Below are 20,039 nucleotides of genomic sequence, written 5' to 3'. Positions count from 1 at the left end.
TTATCTTTAGTTAAAAGATAGCCGTTGTGTTCATGTGAAATGAATATAGTTTATAGCCGTTGTGTTCATGTGAAATGAATATAGTTTATAGCCGTTGTGTTCATGTGAAATGAATATAGTTTACAGCCGTTGTGTTCATATAAAATGAATATAGTTTATAGCCGTTGTGTTCATGTGAAACAAATATAATTTTTCTTTAACCGTTGTTCAATCAGTTATTATGTATGATGAAATTCCTAACGGTATTATTTAAGCGAATTATGAATTATGAAATTGATGTTTTTGGCAAGAATGACTATTTTGAAGGTTGCAGGATAAAGACTCGAGAAGGAGGGGAAGCATTACGAAATGAGGTCATCCGGAAATGGGACGATCATGTGACCTAGTTATCAAGAATATCAGGTTTGATCAAAAAGACGCCATGGCAAGGTTGTTAAAGCTTGACAATAAAAGTTCAAAGTGGAAAGTTACATGAGCTAAAAAAATAATACAAGATTATTAAATTAAATAATAAAATTCTTACCTTTTAAAAAAATAAGAAATATCATTTAATATTATATCATTATTTTGATTAGAATCACAATTAAATATTTGCAAAGTGGCACTATTATAAAAGGATCTATAATACAATAATGTCACTTTGAATATACTCAACTATAATCTAACCAAAATAATAATATAACATTAAATTATATTAATAAAACTTTTCACCCATTGTCCAAACGTTTTATATTTCCAATTGATGGGAATTCCAAACGTATTTCAATCTTGTAACGGCAAGAAATGAAAAGCCGATTCATATCTTTTAAATTCTGCCTTTGTCGTTTTCAAATGACAATAACAAAAGTTTCCGCCTGTTCTTGCCTTCGCGATGGTCTCAGGTTCTGTCTACCAATAATCTGAGAGTGGTGATAAATGAAAGTCTCTCTCTCTCCCTGCCGTGAGTTACTTGCTCCAGACTTCCTTTTAAGATCCCATGATCTTCCTGCCAAATATTCATCGCCTGCAACCCGTTTTGGTTAACCACAAAATCATTCATTGAGCCACGTGAAAGCCATTCTTGCACGTTTTCTGAGAGTCAGGATTCAACTTGTATTGAAGACTTCACCAACAGGGCGCTCAGTAGCTGTAAACAAGTAAGAGTGTATTAAAAGCGTTTTCATTTCCTTTGCTCACGAGTTTCCATCCTTTATGTCTTTTTCCTTTCTGAGTTGGGTTGAAACAGAGTAAAGGGTTCTGTATAAAGGTTCAGTCATAATATTACACTTGTGCTCATCATAGTTGTAAACATTGTTTAGCAATTAAGGTAGATAATGTTTATGATAGTATTAAGACTTCTGATCTCATTTTATTCTGTCTGATATTACCACTTCAATCAACAATACTTTTGAATATAGAACTATTCCATTATCAGCGCATGTTATAAATCTGTAGAATCGATTCATGAACTGTTCTGCTTCATTAAACCAAAATCAGTAATAATGATCAATTCTGGAAAACCAAGGAAATTCTTAGAATGTAGAATCATAATCTTATGAAAAAGATATAACGAGTACAGGCACCGAAGAATCACCGATCTAAAGATCTGTTAATGGTGTGAGGTGTAGATGAACCTGACACAAAGAAAACAGGAAAAATATCAATAATTAATCATAATCAAAATAATCTGATTAGCTCATGTAAGTCCACTTTGAAGATTAATTGTCAAGCTGAGCGGTGGAGATCGGGTTACAAAAACCCACCTCTGAAATCCCTGGCCAAGGTGATAGAAGGGCATTCATGCCACAACAAAATGATCGCATTGTTGTCCTGATACTTCAGCTATTCAATCAAATAGCTGTTGGGACCTCAACCCACCTGAGTACTCCGATGACTGGATCGATGAACATCCCAAGCCTGACCTCAGGGTAGGGAGGGCCGTTCTATTAAATTAGAACTTGTGGGGATAAGTAATAAGGTCCACGGTTGGGAGGTTAAGCCCATGTTAATGCTTCACCCCTCACCAAAGTCAGAGCTTGGTCAATTAATTGGAAGGGACTCTCAAGAAAATCAGTACGTAACTTTGTTTATTTAAATTTCTTTATATAATCTGAAAGATTCTTTCATGTAAATTAGAAGTAACATAAAATGATTCTTTAAAGTAGATTAGCTGAGGTTTTCTTGTAATAATTTAGACTAGGGTTAAAATTCAGTATTTTCAATTATTAGAACAAATTTGATATTCAGTAATTAATCTAGATTCTGAATTTTAGATTAGCTTTTATATTAATTTAAGTATATTAGAATATTAAATTCAGCTAATTTGTAGTTGTAGAAAATCCGGGTGTTACAGTTTTGGTCATTAAACACCAAAACATGTACCAAAATGCGATGCAATCACCAAAATGCGCTAAATTGATTCCTTCTTGGGCAAAAACCTAGGCCAAAAATGGATCTATTTGAAGTTTTCATCAAAAACGTGCCCTAGGATAAAGCTTAGAAAAACGTCTTTTTGCAAGATAAATCCATATTTTATGTTAGAAAATCCATTGCCAAGCAAAAACGACCCTATTGGAGAAAATCTCATGCAAAACAAATAAGTAAATCTCTCATAATCTCCAAAATCAAGTTCTTTAAGGCCCATTATATGTGTTCTTCCAAAATTGGACTTTTTAGGAGGCACAACATGTTTTAAAACATGCAAAAGGTTAAAATCGGACCTTTTAAGATGGAATGTATATTTTAAAAACTCCCCATAAGGCAAATCGCACCTTCTGGGAGGCATTACACATTTTAAAATATGCACTTGATTAGAATAGGACATTTTAGGGAGAAAAGCATATTTTAAGTGAATGCTCATGTTTTTGATGCAATGATACATTTCAAGTGAAAGCTCACATTTTTGGTGTAATGACAACCAAAATGTCCACTTTTGATAGTCTTATGCTTTTAAGTTGAAATTTTATATGAAGTGACAAGTAAAATGTCCACTTTTGATAGATTTCATGTAATAGCATATAAAATGTCCATTTTTTATAACTTAGAGTCATTTAATAAACATTTATCAATTTAATTTCATTAAAATCTTACTTTAATGGGGACATAAACCATATTTATATATCATATTAAAAATATAACACATAAATATCATTTAAAAAGTAACATTTAGATGAGCATTTGATTTAAATGTCAAAAATTAAACTGAAACTATATAGTTTATGTAGTCACTTTAAGTGAAAAATCAAAAAGTAACTCAACTTAAAATTATAACATAAAATGCATTATAGTTACTTTAAGTGAAAAAATTAATGATAAAGTAACTTAAAAACATAACATAAAGTGAATTTAAGTTATATTTTTCAAAAAGTGAATGTCAAATTAAAAATATAACATGATATTTTTAATTCATGATGTTGCATCAAAAAGTCCACTTTTGAGGCACTAAAATGACCATAACTCTTGACTGACAACTCTAATTATGCTCTAGGTTGGACCAAATCGAAGGGGAAACTGAAAGCCATGACATGAAAAAAACCAAAGGACTAAAAACCAACAAATGCAAACTCAAAAGCAAAGAAAAGGACGATGAAGGCCTCAAAAATCAAGTGAAGGTTTGACAGAAAGCAAAACGAAAAAAATTGACGAAAACCTTTGACAAAACAATTTATTATACGAATTGAAGTTGATTGTTCGATCAACATTGAACAATTGAATATCAAATTCAACTTAAAGAGGCGCGAAACTAGCTTGAAAAAGTTTTGTGTTCTTACCAACATTTTGTGGTGACAAAATGTAGGACAACATTGTGCGAGTGGATGCGAAAAGTGAGATGAGTTGAAATGGAAATGAAAAATGAAATTTCATGTACATGCGGATGAAGAATGATATGAAATACATGTAATCACATTTGACAAATGAGATGCGAAGTGTTGTGACATGAAAAGATGGAAATGGAATGAAATGATGCTCTTGCATGAAATGGTAAGTGGAGTGAAGTGAAATATGACCAAATTCTTGGAAAAGAGCTTGCAACTTCTCCAAAATGAAGAAAAACGGAAAGCAAGCACACAAAACACAAAAGCAAACCTCAAAAGAAGAACGTACCTTTAGCAAATGACTCAAACATGTCAACAAACAAAGCACTTCAATATGCAATTTCAAATTTGGAGTTTGGGAAAAAATCAAAAACATGAAAATGAAACATTTCATCATTTTAAAAGGAAAAATACACTTTCCATGGCAATAAAATCAACAAGTGCAAATCATCAAGCTAAAATGTGCATAAAATCAACAAGATGAGCACAAATTTATTAGCAAGAAGGAAAATGTCTACTTACATGATGATTATGTGCCAAAAATGGAGGGAAAAGCTCCAATATTGAAAAATTCTCCAACAATGTTAGACCTTTTCAAAATTTGCAAGAGAAATCCATAAGGGTCAGCAAATGAGGCGTTTTTTATGCACAATGCCAAAAACGTGCCCTAAGATTGCTCAAACTTCCAAAGTTTGTAGCAAATGCATGATCATGGGACGTTTTTGAAAAAAATGTGTTTCAAATCTGCATGTTTACAAGTTGTTTTTGTCATTTGAATGCAAAAACGTGCCCTTTGGTGTATCAAAAATGCATGTAAGTGCCAAAACGACCCTTCTTCAAGCAAAAACGTAAGCTAAAATAACAAATTTTAGGTGTTTTCTGTCAAAACGTGACCTTGAATGGAGTCAAAAATAATGTTTTTTTGCATGAAATCAAACAACCATAGCATGGAAATGCCAAAAGATGCAAAAAAACCTCTCCTTGGGATTTTCGAGTCATTCCATGATCAAATCCAAGTATGGGAGTGAAAAACGGGATCTTGGAGGGCAAACACATGAAGTCTTTTCAAAAACGAGTTTTGGAGGATCAAATGCATGTGTTTCAAAACAAAACACACCTTTTAGAGGTTATAGCACGTTTTAAAAATGTCATATGAAGCAAAACGTACCTTTTAGAGGCCATTACATGTTTGTAATGGGCTCTTCCATGGAAAAAACACACCTTTTAGGTGCATACGCATGTTTTGAAAACATGCTTTTTGCCCAAAAATGGGTTTGGAAAGTGCAATTACATGTCTTTGGTGCAAAAACTCACATCTTTGGTGTAAAGACATGTTTAAGTTACATACACATGCAACTCAAGGTAAAAGCTCACCTTTTTGGTGCATATGCATATAACACACATGTAGCTCATCTTCTTGATGTCATTGCACATTTAAAGTGAGTTTACATACAATGGCATCAAAAAGGTCAACTTAAGTGATTTTACATGTAATGACATGAAAAGGGTCCACTTTAAGTATTTTTACACATTTAAATGATTTTTATAAGCACATGTCAATTTAATTTTGATAAAATAATACTTAAGTAGGACATAACATTATATTTACACTATCATATTAACAATATAATGTGTAAATATAATTTAATAAGTACTATTTACTAAAGCATTTAATTTAAATGTCAAAAATCAAATTGAACTATATAGTTAATATAGTCACTTAAGTGAAAAATCAAAAAAATAACTCAACTTCAAAATATAACATAAAGTGCACTATAGTTACTTCAAGTGAAAATTTAATTGATAAAGTAACTTAAAAACATAACATAAAGTGAATTTAAGTTTCTTTCCAAAAAGTGAATGTTAAATTAAAAATATAACATAATATTCTTAATTCGTGCAGTTGCATCAAAAAAGTCCACTTTTTGGGCACTAAAATGGCTATATCTTTTGATTACCAACTTGGATTAAGCCCAAAGTTAGATCAAATCGAAGGGGAAACCGAAAGCAATGATTTGAGGGAATCCAAAGGACGAAAAACCAAGAAACACACTCAAAAATGAAAGAAAGGACGATGAAGGCGTCAAAAATAAAGCACAAACTCGACAAACAGAAAAAGAAAAAGACTTGACGAAAGCCTTTCGTAAAAGAATTTGCTACGTAAATTGGAGTTGATTGATCGTGCAAAATTAAGCAATCAAATAAAAAATTCAACTTAGAGAAATGTGAAACTAGTTTGAAAAAGTTTCGTACTGTTACCTGCATTTTGTGGTGACAAAACGCAGGACAACACTTGGATATTTGCTTGATTAATGATTTGGATATTGAGCTCTCTTACAGAGTCAATTGGAAGCTTCAACTTTCAGCCCACTTGGAAGACGAAAACTCACAACACGGAAGACGGTGGACGAAAACCCATCATAGTGGAGACGTCCTTTAGCTATCTCACTTGTGCTTACTTATCTCTGATTTTCAGTAAATCCAACCTAATTGTATCTCTGTTTGTAAGATTGGATTTGGGTATTAATAAGAGTTATTGTATTGCTTTTGTAAAATGAAATAAAAAATCTGAGGCTATTTAAATCTGTCATATTGGTTAAATTGTTGGTTATTGAATTGAATATTTGGCAAAACCTGTTAGATGCATTGGCTGTTAAAATTTTATGATTCATTTTGAGTGGTTTGGAAGATGATACCCAGCCAAGGTATTACACTAGTATCAAAGCAAGTGTATCCTGCCAGCCTGTAGGATTATCAATTTACAAAATTGGAGTATTTCAATTTTGAAATAATTTCTCTACCTTGTTAAAAATAAGAAATGTTTTATTTGAAAATATCAGATTATGTGGTTTGGAGGAATCCTCAACCATTCAATCCCAATATTTTACAGATAATTTTTGCGGGCTCCATGAGAGGAATTCTGAAAATTATATACATAAGAATTGTTGAAATTTTGGGAATCTTAATAATTATTTACAAACATCTTTATAAGAGGCACATTCAATATCAGGAGATATTTAAAGAACAATCTTTGAGTGCATAATAATGGTCAGTATATTTGAGGTTGGGATTTAGCATTTTTGGTCTTAATTGAGAAAGAAACCATTGATAACACAATTGAAAAGAAGGTTAGACGACATCATTTGGAGAATAGTGTGTGCAGCTAAGAGGCTGGTATTTCTCTAGCTTCTAACAGAACTTTCTTGGAGTTATGTATGTGTATGTAGCTACAATGGGAGATTATATAAAATTTTCCTAAGAGTCGAAAGGCCACCATTAATAGCAATGATTAGTTGAATAAACTTGGGAGAATATTGTCAAGGACACATGATATATAGCAGGAGTTGTCAATGGAATATATAGATAGCAATATATCATGCATTGCTATACAGGTATAGTTGTCAATGGTTTAGATGCACAAGATGGGAGAATGCAAAGTGTTTAGAGAAGGTTTGTAGATTAGGATCAAATCTTGTAAGAATAAACTGTTGTTAGTCAGAATTCTATTGAATCTTCTTGGAATGTGATTCTATCATTTTTGGCTAGCAGCTCATTGTCAGGGAGCTGGAAGCTACAAGACCATTCCAGAATAAGGTTGAATTCCATTTACTCTTTATTGTGAAGGTCCTCAATCTAATAGGAGTGTCCGAGATTGGCATGCTTGAGGGTAGTGGGAGGCATAGCATCCGTTACATGTAACGTCTTGAGACCATTCAAAAGTTGAAATTTTAAACTCTTGCATCCACGTATTACCTTGACTTGAGGGAATTTATTCTAGAGTCTCAATCGACAGGAAATATTGGGAATGGCGAGGTGGGAATAAGCTTGCGAATAATGGGAATGGCAAGGTGGGAATAATCTTGTGAAATAAAAAATTCATTGTCCCTGTCAAGTAACGTCCACTATATAGGCATTTTCAGGCAGAAGGCAACATCACTTCAATAGTCTTTTGGCAAACGTTCTTAATTCAAGATTCCTATTTTGATTGTTTTTCACGGTACTGTGACTGTTACATGAATCTTATCATTTTAATACAGGAGTTTGGCTCTTTGTCATCCTCAAAGTTCAGAGCATCTAGAAAAGACGTAACATTTGGTATAGTTGGTATCAATGATTATGATGCAACTGGGAAATGATGAGTTATGTTTCATAATCTCTCCCAGTCATCGACTAGAGTTGTGGAATGATATTTAACTGTAAAGACATGTTGTTGGGAATAGTAAAAATGGCAAATATTGATTCAAAATGGAGTTTGTTGTGAATCAGCAAAGTTGTGCATTTGGAGATGTATTTATGGTCGATCCCATTGATTTATAAAGAATAAAGAAGTTAAACATTAACGCATGTAATTGCCGGGGGGTATTGTTCATTTGTTTGTGTTGATATAATTATCATCAGTGTAGAGGCATTACATGCATTTGGTAACCGTGTCAAAAGACCAACAGTTTGAATACTTTGACAACCTTCGAATAATGCAGAAGGAAGAATACTATCACTAATTTTCTGAAGATAACGACAGGAATGAAGTTTGTGCCAAGCAAAGAACTAAAAAATGCATGGTCTATTGGTAGAAATCAGAAAACAGGAAAGAGGAAAATCGTAACCTGAACAAATTTGAGTGAGCGGTGTTTTGGTTATTTGCAGAAGACGTCTTCAAACAAAAGAGATGACCATAATGTAACGCTTCTGGTAGTGTTGACAGGGAACCGATCAAATGTTAGTTTCTTCGCAAATATTCCTTCTAAGAATTGCATGGTTGTAGGCTAAGTCACAAGGTTTGAATTTGAATTCGAGTTCGGCAAGTATAAAATTCGAATGAAATTTGGGAAAAGTAAAAATTCGAAAAAAAATCAAATTAAATTCGCCTTATATAAATTTAATTATTTTTAAATATATGCAATATATTCCATAAATTATCAAAATAGTTAAAATTGTTACATAGATTTGATAACTTTACACTCATGAAGACACATTTATAAAGTATAAAACATAAGAAACATATGAAATCACAATAGAAAAGATGCGTTTTATTTGCAAAGTTACAATCAAAAGTCAAGACTTCATAACTTCAAAAAAGCTCTAAGTCATCAAGAGCACTTGACTCAGATGGTGTAGCATCATCATCAATATCACTACCCAGTTCCTCATCAAAAAAGTCAAGCTCGTCTACATCTGGTACTGCTATGTCTTCTAAAGCTCGTTTTTGCAAAGATGAATCATTTGTTGATTTGTACATGAGCAATTTTAAATTGCTGCGAACATAGACAAGATCTCCCAACTTTCCAGACAACAACTTGTCCCTCTTTTCAGAATGGATGTGGTCAAAGCAACTCCAATTTCTCTGACAAGCTGATGAAGTTGCTCCTTGACTCAATATTCGAATGGAAAATTGTTAATGATTTAGTTCATTCAGGATCAAAGATATATTGAAAACAAATATATATACAAGCATCATATATTGTTGTTTGTGAGATATGTATATATTAGATTATAATATATATATAATGATAAACTATCATATCAGATTTTCAATATAATTGATCGTTTGTTCTGACCGATATCTTGTAAGTTAAACTCTATTTAGTATATATGTTTACCATTAGTGATTGGTGACTTGGGGAGTCACATTCCCGATGGGAAATAACTCCTCCAAGGAGTCACTCCCATCAGGCACGTGACTCCCCCGATGGATATTAATAAACAGTCCATCGCTGATGAAATACAATGAACACAAAAATACACAAGTCTTCTACATTGCATCAGCGATAACAATTATTTAAATTGGTTCAGTCACCTACTATTAATATTATTAGTTTCTTCTTTATAGAAGAATTTACAATTTTGTTATATCTCAGTAAATATATTGAACAAAGAATCATCAAATCATTACATTATCTTATATAGATAATCATAAGTGTGAGACTCAACAAAAAGAAATAATTTGTGACATCAAGTTTCATTTTTAACACCAATCGCTGAAGTTTGGGAGTTTCTGCCCCATAGCTGATCTATCATCTATAACTAGGTACCTCATCTCATATCATATCATATTTGGCTACTCCTATTCCAAACATCCCTTCCACTTTCCTGTATTTCCATCATTGTTCTCTAATTATAGATGCAATTGATGGATTTGATTCAAACCTACTAATGGCTTCATAAAACCCTGCCATAATTTTAGCATCACCTTGTCTATCAATTTGAAATAGTTTACGCTCCAAATAGCAAGCTATTGCATGTAAAGGAGGAGTGTCACCATCAACCATATAGAGCACATCAACAATTGCCTCGCATATATTTAAGACCTCTGCCCCACTTTCCCAAAAGCTGCTATTTAAAACAATTTTCTCTACGATCTTCCCATTAAGACTTTTAGAGAGTGAAGATTTTTCCCACTCATTGGAACAAATTACAGATCTCAAAGTTGCTTTCTCTTCAACCACTCTTTTCAAAGTGATATAAAATGAAGCAAATCTTGTATCACACGGCCTCAACAACTCCCTAGATGCATGTTGCCTGTAAAGACTCAATGTGAGACGATGATTCCGTATGAAATTTGCAAACCGCTCTTCCTCTATGAATTGCCTCATGTATCCAAGGGAATTTTGCCAAGTCATGAAGCAACAAAATCCAAACAATGAGCTGCATATGGACTTCAATGAATTTGTGGGTACTTCTCTACAATCAGCTTCCCAGCTCCCACACAATTTGTTGCACTATCAATAAACACTTGAACCACATTTGCAACAAGAATTGCTTCCTCTAATATCTGAAATATATATTCAGAAGTCTTTTATGATTCATAGTGTCAATAACCTCCAAGAAGACAACCCCTTCAAGACAAGCCACCAAAACATTGACCATCCATCACTCAATATAGTGCAACCAGTTGCCTTCCAAGAGGCTTTGACCATAGCTAATTTTCCAATCACTCTATCTTTTGACCTCTCCAAAAGAGTTGTTCTTAAAGCCTCAAAAGAGGTAGGTATGTACGCTTTGCCAAACTCTACAGCCTTTTGGAATGTAGTACGAAAAAGTGGATTTCTAACTACATTAAATGGAATCGCACTTGTATAGAATAAATCAGCTAGTAAATCATCCACTTGTTATTTCTCACATGGTTTCCAATAGTTGTTCAATGTTCCACTCTCTTTTGATGCCTTTACAACCTGAGGTAGACATGAAGATGAAGGTATAGTAGATGTGAATCTACAGACAATCTTCAATTCTTCATTACTTTTGTGCCGCCTACATCTTTTCAGTAATAGAAGATGAATGCTCTTTCTCTAAAATGGCTCTGAGCCCTTGAGTCACACCCGGACATGCAGTAACACCTCCACGTTTACCCCCCATAATACCAAGCAAGTGATCCATGACCCTTGTTAAACTTCTAGTAATAACTTTTCAACACAAGTTACAATTAGCTTTATTAGCACCATTATGAGACATGTTTCCATGCCTCTGAAGTTGACTTGTTGGGAGCCATATTACAATCTGTAAAATTAAAAACAAGATAATATATTATATCTAAAACATGAACTAAACGTTGTTTAAATGAAGAATGATTAATTAATTTAAACTTTAAAACAAAATAATTCAATAAATTAAAACTTAAATATATTAAGTAAAATAAACCAATGTCATATTACATATTAATATTAAAATAAAATAACAAGTTAAAGTTCAACATTTGTTACTTTTATAATTACATTATTTGAAATATACATTTATAAAATATAATTTTTATTTATTTATTAAATTCTACTAAAAATTTATAAACCAAAAAAAAAATAGAAATTTTAAGATATATCTAATTAAATATAAACTCTTAACATTTTATAATTTAAAGAACTATAATATTAAAAAATTAATAATAATAATATATCAATATTTTAAAGTTTAAACTATAGATAACCATTACAAACTATTATATGCAAAATAATTATCAATCATCATTACAAACTACTAATTAATTCTTAGAGCCATACTACATTAATAAAAACATTATACCAAAAAACATATACCAAATTCCAAACAGAGAAAACTTACAGATTAAAAAACCATAGAAAATAAAAATTATATTTTAAAGAACAATAATACATTATTAAAAATAAAAATATTATGCCAAAAACATGTACCAAATTCCCCAAAAAACTTTATAATAACCATTGAAAATAAAATTTACATTTCAAATGTGTATTTTATTGTTCCAGAAACCATTGATGCTGAAGCCTAAGACGGACAGAGTTGAGACGGTCAATACAAAAACCAACAACACTGAACCCTGAGACGGACAAAGCTGACACCAACAATGTAGGAAGTCCCTCACACAAACAACACTCCTCGGGAAATCTCCACACAAACAGCACTCCTCGGGAAATCTCCACACAAACGACACTCCTCAAGAACGCAAATACCAAATGATACTCACATAGACAAAAAAGTAAACAAATGGATGAAGCCTACAATTCTATGCATTTAAGGGTCCAATGACTATTATATACAATAAAATGATTCAAAAACAACTTAAAAACGAACTACAAAAGAAAATTTTAGCAATTTCTAACAGCAAAAAAAGCCCCAATTTTTTTCGTCAAATAACGACAAATTTGGGTGATTTTTTTAGGAAAAAAATGTGAATCTCATCCTTTAAATGCCCCAAACCTTGTGACTTAGATTGAAGCCATGTTGAATCCTAAAATTTAGCTAAGTCTAGAGTTTTTTGAAAACCCCCAAAATCTAGAATTTGCATTTTAACTCCTATGAAGTTGAAACCTATCTCAAACATCCTGACAATAATTATACAAATATAACTTTAAGTATAAGAAACTTGTATTTGAATAAATCCTCCTGCCCTCAAGCTGAAAAAAATGACCAAGTTCGACATTAGTTCGACCAATAAATGACTACTCCACTCAAGCACAAATGGTAAATGGGTTCGTTCAAACTAGGTGGCTAAAAATTGAACCCTGCCCAAAACAAATGTCAAACTATACAAGGTTTAGGTATCAGTTCAAACTTTTGTTGGTCTAGGAGGCATTTCCAACAAATTGGGTAACTTAAGAGCTAGGACATCTACATGGAAATCAAGATGGTTGTCTTTGGCAAGGGGAATGTTGCTGATGAAATCAGTCCTCAGCACAATTCTTAATTATATAATGTGTTTACCTACCATATATGAAAGTGTTTAAATGCCACATATGGAAGTGATCTTAGTACAGAATGCAGGAGTAACAAAAGAATAACATAAGCATCTATGCGATGGAAAACACGACAATGGTAAAATATTACTTTTATTGTTTGTACCAAAGTATTACATTGCAAATGTTACCAACCTATCCCTAGAAGTTCTCAACCACCCCTACCTATAGCACTTCAGTTGGTTAAGGAAACCAACCATCGTGATTCTTTGGTACATCTTATTTCATAACAAGTCTACTTTCTTTGCTAATTACTTTATTACTAGCCTACATTATCACCCTCTCCCCCCCCCCAAAAAAAAAAGTTGGCTTCCAAACAACAATAAAAAAAACTAGTGTGCTACTAGGAAAGGTAAGAAGACGTCCCTAGAGTGGTGGATGTAGTAACTTGTGCAAGTTGTTGTCAAAAGAGTTCCAGGTCCCTTTCTTCTATCAGTTGTTTGAATCATGTCCAATTTTCTGCATGCATAGCTTTCTCCTGGTCTAGCGCAGCTTCCAACTTTTGTACCTTTCTCTCCAAGATGACCTGTTCTCCTTCTATCCTACCTGTTTCCCATGTCGCCTTTTGCAATTCTACAAAAGTGGACCTCAGTGTTTCCTCCATTTTTGAGATGATAGTCATCGTGGTTGACTGTCCTCTAGATGCTTGTATTGGTCTGTGAGGCTCTCCATCTTTGCATCTGATCTTTCATGTCCTCCTTGGGCCATCCATGCTCTGTTAAGATCTTCCTAAAGTCTACTGCCAAGACTACCAATCTTATATCTGCATCCTTTCCGAGTCTTATCATCACATATGTGGCACAGGTCATGGTTCCTAATTCGGCTAGAAAACACAATGTACATTCCCCAAAGGGAGTTATGATTTCTATATTTACTTTATGAGCCTTTAGAATATCCTAGCTCTCCTACAACAAATCACTAACACTAGGCACTCTACTGTCACTCAGTAGTAAATCTAAAAATCTAGGCACTTGATACCCAAACAAAGCCAAAAATGGTGTCATTTCATACAGACATGTGATGAGTGGTATTATAACAATACTCACAAAGGTAAATCCAAATCACCCAAGCCTTCCACTGTCATGCAAAATAGCTTCTGTGGTATCCCTCCACCCATTTATTCACTATCATTATATATCCATCTATTTGCGAGTGGTAGCTATTACTCAGAGTAAGCTCAGCTCGACACAATCTAAGCAACTTCTAGAAATGGCTCTTGAACCATCTTTGTCACTTACAATATTTCGAGGCAACCCGTGAAACCTGAATATCTCTCGAAAGAACTCTACTACCTATGTAGTTGTATATGTAGCGGTAATTGGAAAAAAGTGAGCATACTTTGCCATTCGATCAACAACTACATATATACAATCCCTCCCTTGGGCTTTCAACAAGCCCATGATAAAATCGATAGACCAATGAGTGTTAAGTGTTCTATTCATTGTCAGGATAGATAGGTTTGTGTAAACCACTACTCATGAAACATGGATCAATGAGTTTGACTAAAACTATACAACAGAATCTTGATAGCAATATCACAATTTGAATTGTTGTAGAAAATATCTCCTACTTATTGATTGATAAGCTTAAGGGGCTTTCTAATGACTAGTTCATAAAGCACAACACTTGGTGAAGATTTTGCAAACGAGGTTGCAACCAGAGTGGGTTTAACCATAGAGGAAACTCTATAGTTAAGCGTGCTCAAGCTAGAGTAGGATGGGTGACCTTTCGAGAAGACATGGTGCTTCACCTCTATGAGCATCACCTTGATCCAATGAGTGTTAAGTGTTATATTCATTGTCATGAGAGATGGGTTTGTGTAAACCACTACGCATGAAACATGGGTCAATGAGTTTGACTCAAAGACTACACAATTGAATTCTGATAAAAATATCACAGTTTGACTTGTTGTGGAAAATATCTCCTACTTATCAATTCATGAGATTAAGTGGTTTTCTAAAGAATGGTTCATAAGGCACAACAATTGGTGAAGGTTTTGTAAATGATGTTGCAAGAAGAGCGGGTTTAACCATGGAGGAAACTTTCTAGTTAAGCACACTCAAGTTGGAGTTGTACTGGGATGGGTGACCTCCTAGGTAGACCCACTTGCATAGACCTGGTGCTTCACCTCTATAAGCATCGCCTAAATACAATAAGTGTTAAGTGTTCTATTCATTTTCATGACAGATAAGTTCTTGTAAACCACTACTCATGAAACATAGGTGAATGAATTTGACTCAAAAACTACACAGTAGAATCATGATAACAATATCACAATTTGACTTATGAAAAATATCTCCTACTTATCAATTGATGAGCTTAAGGGGATTTCTAATGAATGGTTCATAAAGCACAACACTAGGTGAAGGTTTTGCAAATGGGATTGCATAAGTGTTCTATTCATTGTCATGAAAGATGGGTTTGTGTAAACTACTACTCATGAAACATGGATCAATGAGTTTGACTAAAATAGTAGATAGTTGAATCCTGATAGCAATATCACAATTTGAATTCTTGTGGGAAATATTTCCTACTTATCACTTGGTGAGCTTAAGGGGCTTTCTAATGAATGGTTCATAAGGCACAACAATTGGTGAAGGTTTTGCAAATGGGGTTGCAAGCAGAGTGGGTATAACCATGGAGGAAACTCTATAGTTAAGCATGCTCAAGCTGGAGAAGTATTGGGATGGATTACCTTTTGGGAAGACCCAGTGCTTCGTGAGCATCACCTAGGTCCAACGAGTGTTAAGTGTTCTATTCATTGTCATAAGAGATAAGTTTGTGTAAACCACTACTCATAAAACATGGGACAATGACTTTGACTAAAAAATTACAAAGTTGAATCCTGATAGAAATATCATAATTTGACTTGTGGCAAATATCTCCTACTTATCGATGGGGATATAGTTGAGAACTTTCTTAGATGTTTGATTTGGGCCAGCTTTCAATACTTTAAAAGCAAGCTGAAACAAAAAACTTTGCACAAAGAGTCATTTTATGTTGTTGCCCTACAAAAGCACTAATTGCAATCATATTTCCAAACCCTGATTCATAATTTAGACAAAGTAAGCAGGGCACATCAGCTATCATAGAGATAAGCTACACCTTTCACTAAATTATTTTCCCAAGCCCATATTAAATACTACTTAACTGAAATGCCTTTTTAGGATAAGACATTTCCTTTGGCTAAAGCATGCTCTTTTAATTTTCATGTTGTTAGCTAGTCTTGGCCAGACTTGCATACATCCACTGGAAAACTCAGTGTTACCTGAAAGTCCCATAACATGAAAAGATAATATGTTACAATGACGAAAATGATTTCTTTTCAGTGCATTCCAGCTATAAATAGATTCATTACAAGTAAGAATTTTTTATTTTTATAATGTATTAATTCTAAATCTATCTCAAAAGTAATTATTACTTACTTGTGAAGCAGCAACACGGTCATCATCAGCTGTAACCATCACTCTAATAACATCATGTACAGTTTTGATATTGTTGGTTTCCTTTGTTTTCAATAATCTCAACACTAAACTATCTATTTTCATTTCCATAAATGCATCCTTAAGGACCTCATTCCCGGTGGCTGCTGCTGCGACAACTGCACAAGCATGTTCTATGATGCTATTCTTTAGACAATTATCATCTAATATTTCCATAATAATCTTAGGTCCACCACTTTGTCTAAATAACTCTGTACTTTGGACATCTGAAATAAAGTGACAAAATCAGATTATTAAAATTTAATGAATATATATTATGTCAAATTCAAATGACAAAGCAACTTAATTTAGTATGCTCCTACCTTGCAAAAGTAAAGACAACGTCTTTAGAGCAGATAATAAAGCTCCTTCCCCACAATACTTGAGTGTTGCACAAATTGAGGTCACAAGCTCAATTCCTCCATTCTTAACTACAATGGAGGCATTGTCAGATCCGCCACTAGAACACAGTGAGAAAAGTGCATCTAGTGCTTCTACTATCTTTGCAAGCATTGAAATTTTGTTTTCTTCATTGAGCTTATGATTACTTGATGGTGCTGCAGACGGCATTTCTTGCAAGCTTAGAAAGCCCAAATTGGTGGTAACTGCTCTCAGTTCATTTAAAGACTGAATTACAGGATGATTGTTTATATTATCCCCCCCTACAATGCTTGTCACAATACCTGCATAAAGATGCTATGACCAATTGAAATCTGAAAATTAACAACCTTTGGCAGATCATAATAAAGATTCAAAAATGCTTTTTGTGAATATGTCTAACGAAGACATACAAATTATTTCCACAAACATAACAGTTCATGTAAGACATGCAAAAGTTGGACAACCAAATGATAGTGTAAAAAGAAAATCAGGAAACATACAAAATCCAACACCCTACATGGCAACAAAAGAAGATCTCCACATGTATTAACATAGATGCATCAACGTCAGAGCCATTAACAGACAATTCCAAAAACTGTGTTTCTGTCCCAATTTAAATGCAGTCAATTCTTTATAGCTTGGTCTTGAAAATGAATTCTCTTTAACTATTTTAATGTATAACTTTTGCAATTAGGAAACAGTTCAATGTAATTGCATTTAAATTTGGTGCCACAGTACTATAGATATCCTACGCTACCCTAACTTTTTGGAATAGGACGCCCGGAGATGAGGGGATGCATCTTTGGGATAGCAATTTTTTTGCCAGTTTTGAGGACGGCTAGGGGACAGCAAAGGAAACAGCTATAAAACATATAAGGAAATTGTAAAATATATAGGGAAAGGACATTAAGGGGATGCGTCTCTGGGATTACAATTTTTTTGCCAGTTTTGGGACGGCAAATGGCACAGCTACATAAAATATAAGGAAATTTTAAAATATATAGGGAAGTTTGAACTATTCATAAGAAAACATGGATAAAACATGCATATAGGCATTATATTCTTATGAAAACGTGGAAAAGCACCTATATATACATTATAGAACCATAACAGATAACATTTGTGTTCAATTGATGTCCTTATTTGACCACCGATATTGATGGTATTCATTCGTCTACACTAGCCAGTTCCCATTGATGTTCATTTCCAGCCCAAGTGAAAGATGCCGACTGAGAAATTGACTGAAAATTTTGAGTTTCATTGAGTTTGTTCAAAATACTTGTCTTTGGCCAGCGAGATGTAATTTGTTTGGGTTTTCCAGAATACTTATTTTTTGTGCCTTTGTGGTTATTGGGAGTTTTTGGATTTTTACATGTATAAATGAAATAAACAAACTAACTCAAAGCCCAACTAAATTATTAATTCTGAGACAATCCGAAAATTATTTGTTCTAACTTCTACTTATTATCATACGAAATGCAACATACAAGTGACCGTACTGGAGATTCAAAAGAAGGGGTAAGTAATGACAACTATAACCAATCCACAATCTGGTCCACTACTGATAATGCAATTCTGGGCATATAATATGACCGGTCTGCAAGACAAAACCTCTAAAAAATGTGACATCAACTACTGTTATTGTAATGTCCAGCTATAGTTTGGTTTTGTGCTCTGCTTGCCAAACTCTTTTAGGCTTATTTCATGCATGTGCTAGTTTCAGAGATATTTGAATTACAGTTATATGACATTATTTCGTGGCTTAATTTTATACCCAGGTTGATTACTTTCATAATGATGATGCTTTAATGACTTCTAGTTAGCAAATGCAATTGCTTCCATGATGATGTCTTATGATGTATCTTTAAACGATGATTATTGTGTATTCGAAATACAAGTTATTTATATTAAAATCCAGTGTTATCTGTACTCGTGATCATTTATGGTACTTACTCCATACTTGCATGTGTATGTCATCTGTGTCTATTTTACTTTTTTGTCTAAAATGTCTAATGTGGTTTAGGGAGCCATAGTCACCTGCTAGTTGAGATCTACATGATGTACCACTCTCCACCATTGCCTGTTTAGGTTAAATATATATGCATATGTACGTACTTGTTTTTTATGCAGGTTGCAGGTATTGGGCATCGACTTCCCTGAATTACCAAGATGAGTGTGCCCTATCACATTAACTCAATGGTAAGAATGGAAAGATAATGACCAAATCCAATCCCAGCCATAGCCTAAATACTTGTCCTGAGAAGGACTCATATCTATCTACCCTTTTTAAACCCGTGAGTCTTTCTTTGCGTATGTTGTTCGACTTTTGCTTTGGTCAGTTTTCCTTATGCATTTTATGTGGTTTTGACTTTGTGATTCTGCTTGGTAAATGATTTTAATTGTGATGCTTGGTATATTTGAATTATTAAATGTTATTTAATTAAAAAGGGAAAAATATTAAAATAAGATGATATTTAATTCTTTGGAATTATTTGAATATATGGCCAATTTAAAATATTTGGTTTAAAGTTCTAATTTAGAAATTTAAATTAAAAAAGAATCTGAATATTAAATATTAAATATTAAATATTGTTTTATTAACATTAATTAAAATTAGAGGTGCATTTAACTAATGAACTCTAATTATCTTTATTGATTAAAATAATAAATATTGCTTTTTTAGTGCTTGCATTAAATAATAAAGTGGGGAGAATAAAATAAAAGAATATTTTAATTATAGAGTGAGTTAAAGGTGCATGAAGTGATTAATTAAATAAAGTATTTATATTTTAGGACTTTTTGTAAAGTAGAGACAAAAACCCTAAGAAGTTATGGATATGTATTAGAAGATTTCGCTTCATTATTACACAGAGGTTTTGGGGAGCAAATTTTGAAATTGGAGCAAAAGATTTATTGGGAGCTTCGAAAGGTTTGGAATAACAAGGGTTTCACCATATTGTCCCAAATTATTAGCATCAAATTAAGGTAGGGTTTGAAACCCATAATAGTAAACGTATTTGAAAAGATTTGTCTACTTTGTGTATGTTGAGGGTTTACAATTGTTGTTGAAATAATGCATTGGTTTGGATTAGAAATCTTGTTGCGAGATTTAGAGAAAGAAAACTTGTTTGGCTTTATTGCTTGGAATTTGGTACGATTTGAGAAACTTGTAGAACAATTTA

The 20,039-nt window shown here is 33.2% G+C and overlaps 1 protein-coding gene across 1 annotated transcript in view; it reads right to left on the bottom strand.

Annotated features, from left to right (window-relative positions):
- The window catches only part of LOC149534015 (uncharacterized), a 163,839-nt gene that overhangs the window by 78,504 nt on the left and 65,296 nt on the right, over positions 1-20,039 (bottom strand). Inside the window, exons 2-3 of the mRNA XM_089806841.1 lie at positions 16,800-17,159; positions 16,420-16,703 (exon numbers count right to left, since the gene is read on the bottom strand). Of these exons, the coding sequence (XP_089662967.1) occupies positions 16,420-16,703; positions 16,800-17,159 (644 nt within the window). The remainder of the gene's footprint in view (positions 1-16,419; positions 16,704-16,799; positions 17,160-20,039) is intronic.

This window comes from Cupressus sempervirens, chromosome 10 (assembly GCF_028749045.1).
Source record: "Cupressus sempervirens isolate cs-2001-9-10 chromosome 10, ASM2874904v1, whole genome shotgun sequence".
NCBI lineage: Eukaryota > Viridiplantae > Streptophyta > Pinopsida > Cupressales > Cupressaceae > Cupressus > Cupressus sempervirens.
Note: the sequence above shows the minus strand (reverse complement) of the source record. Positions and strands in the feature narration are given on the sequence as shown.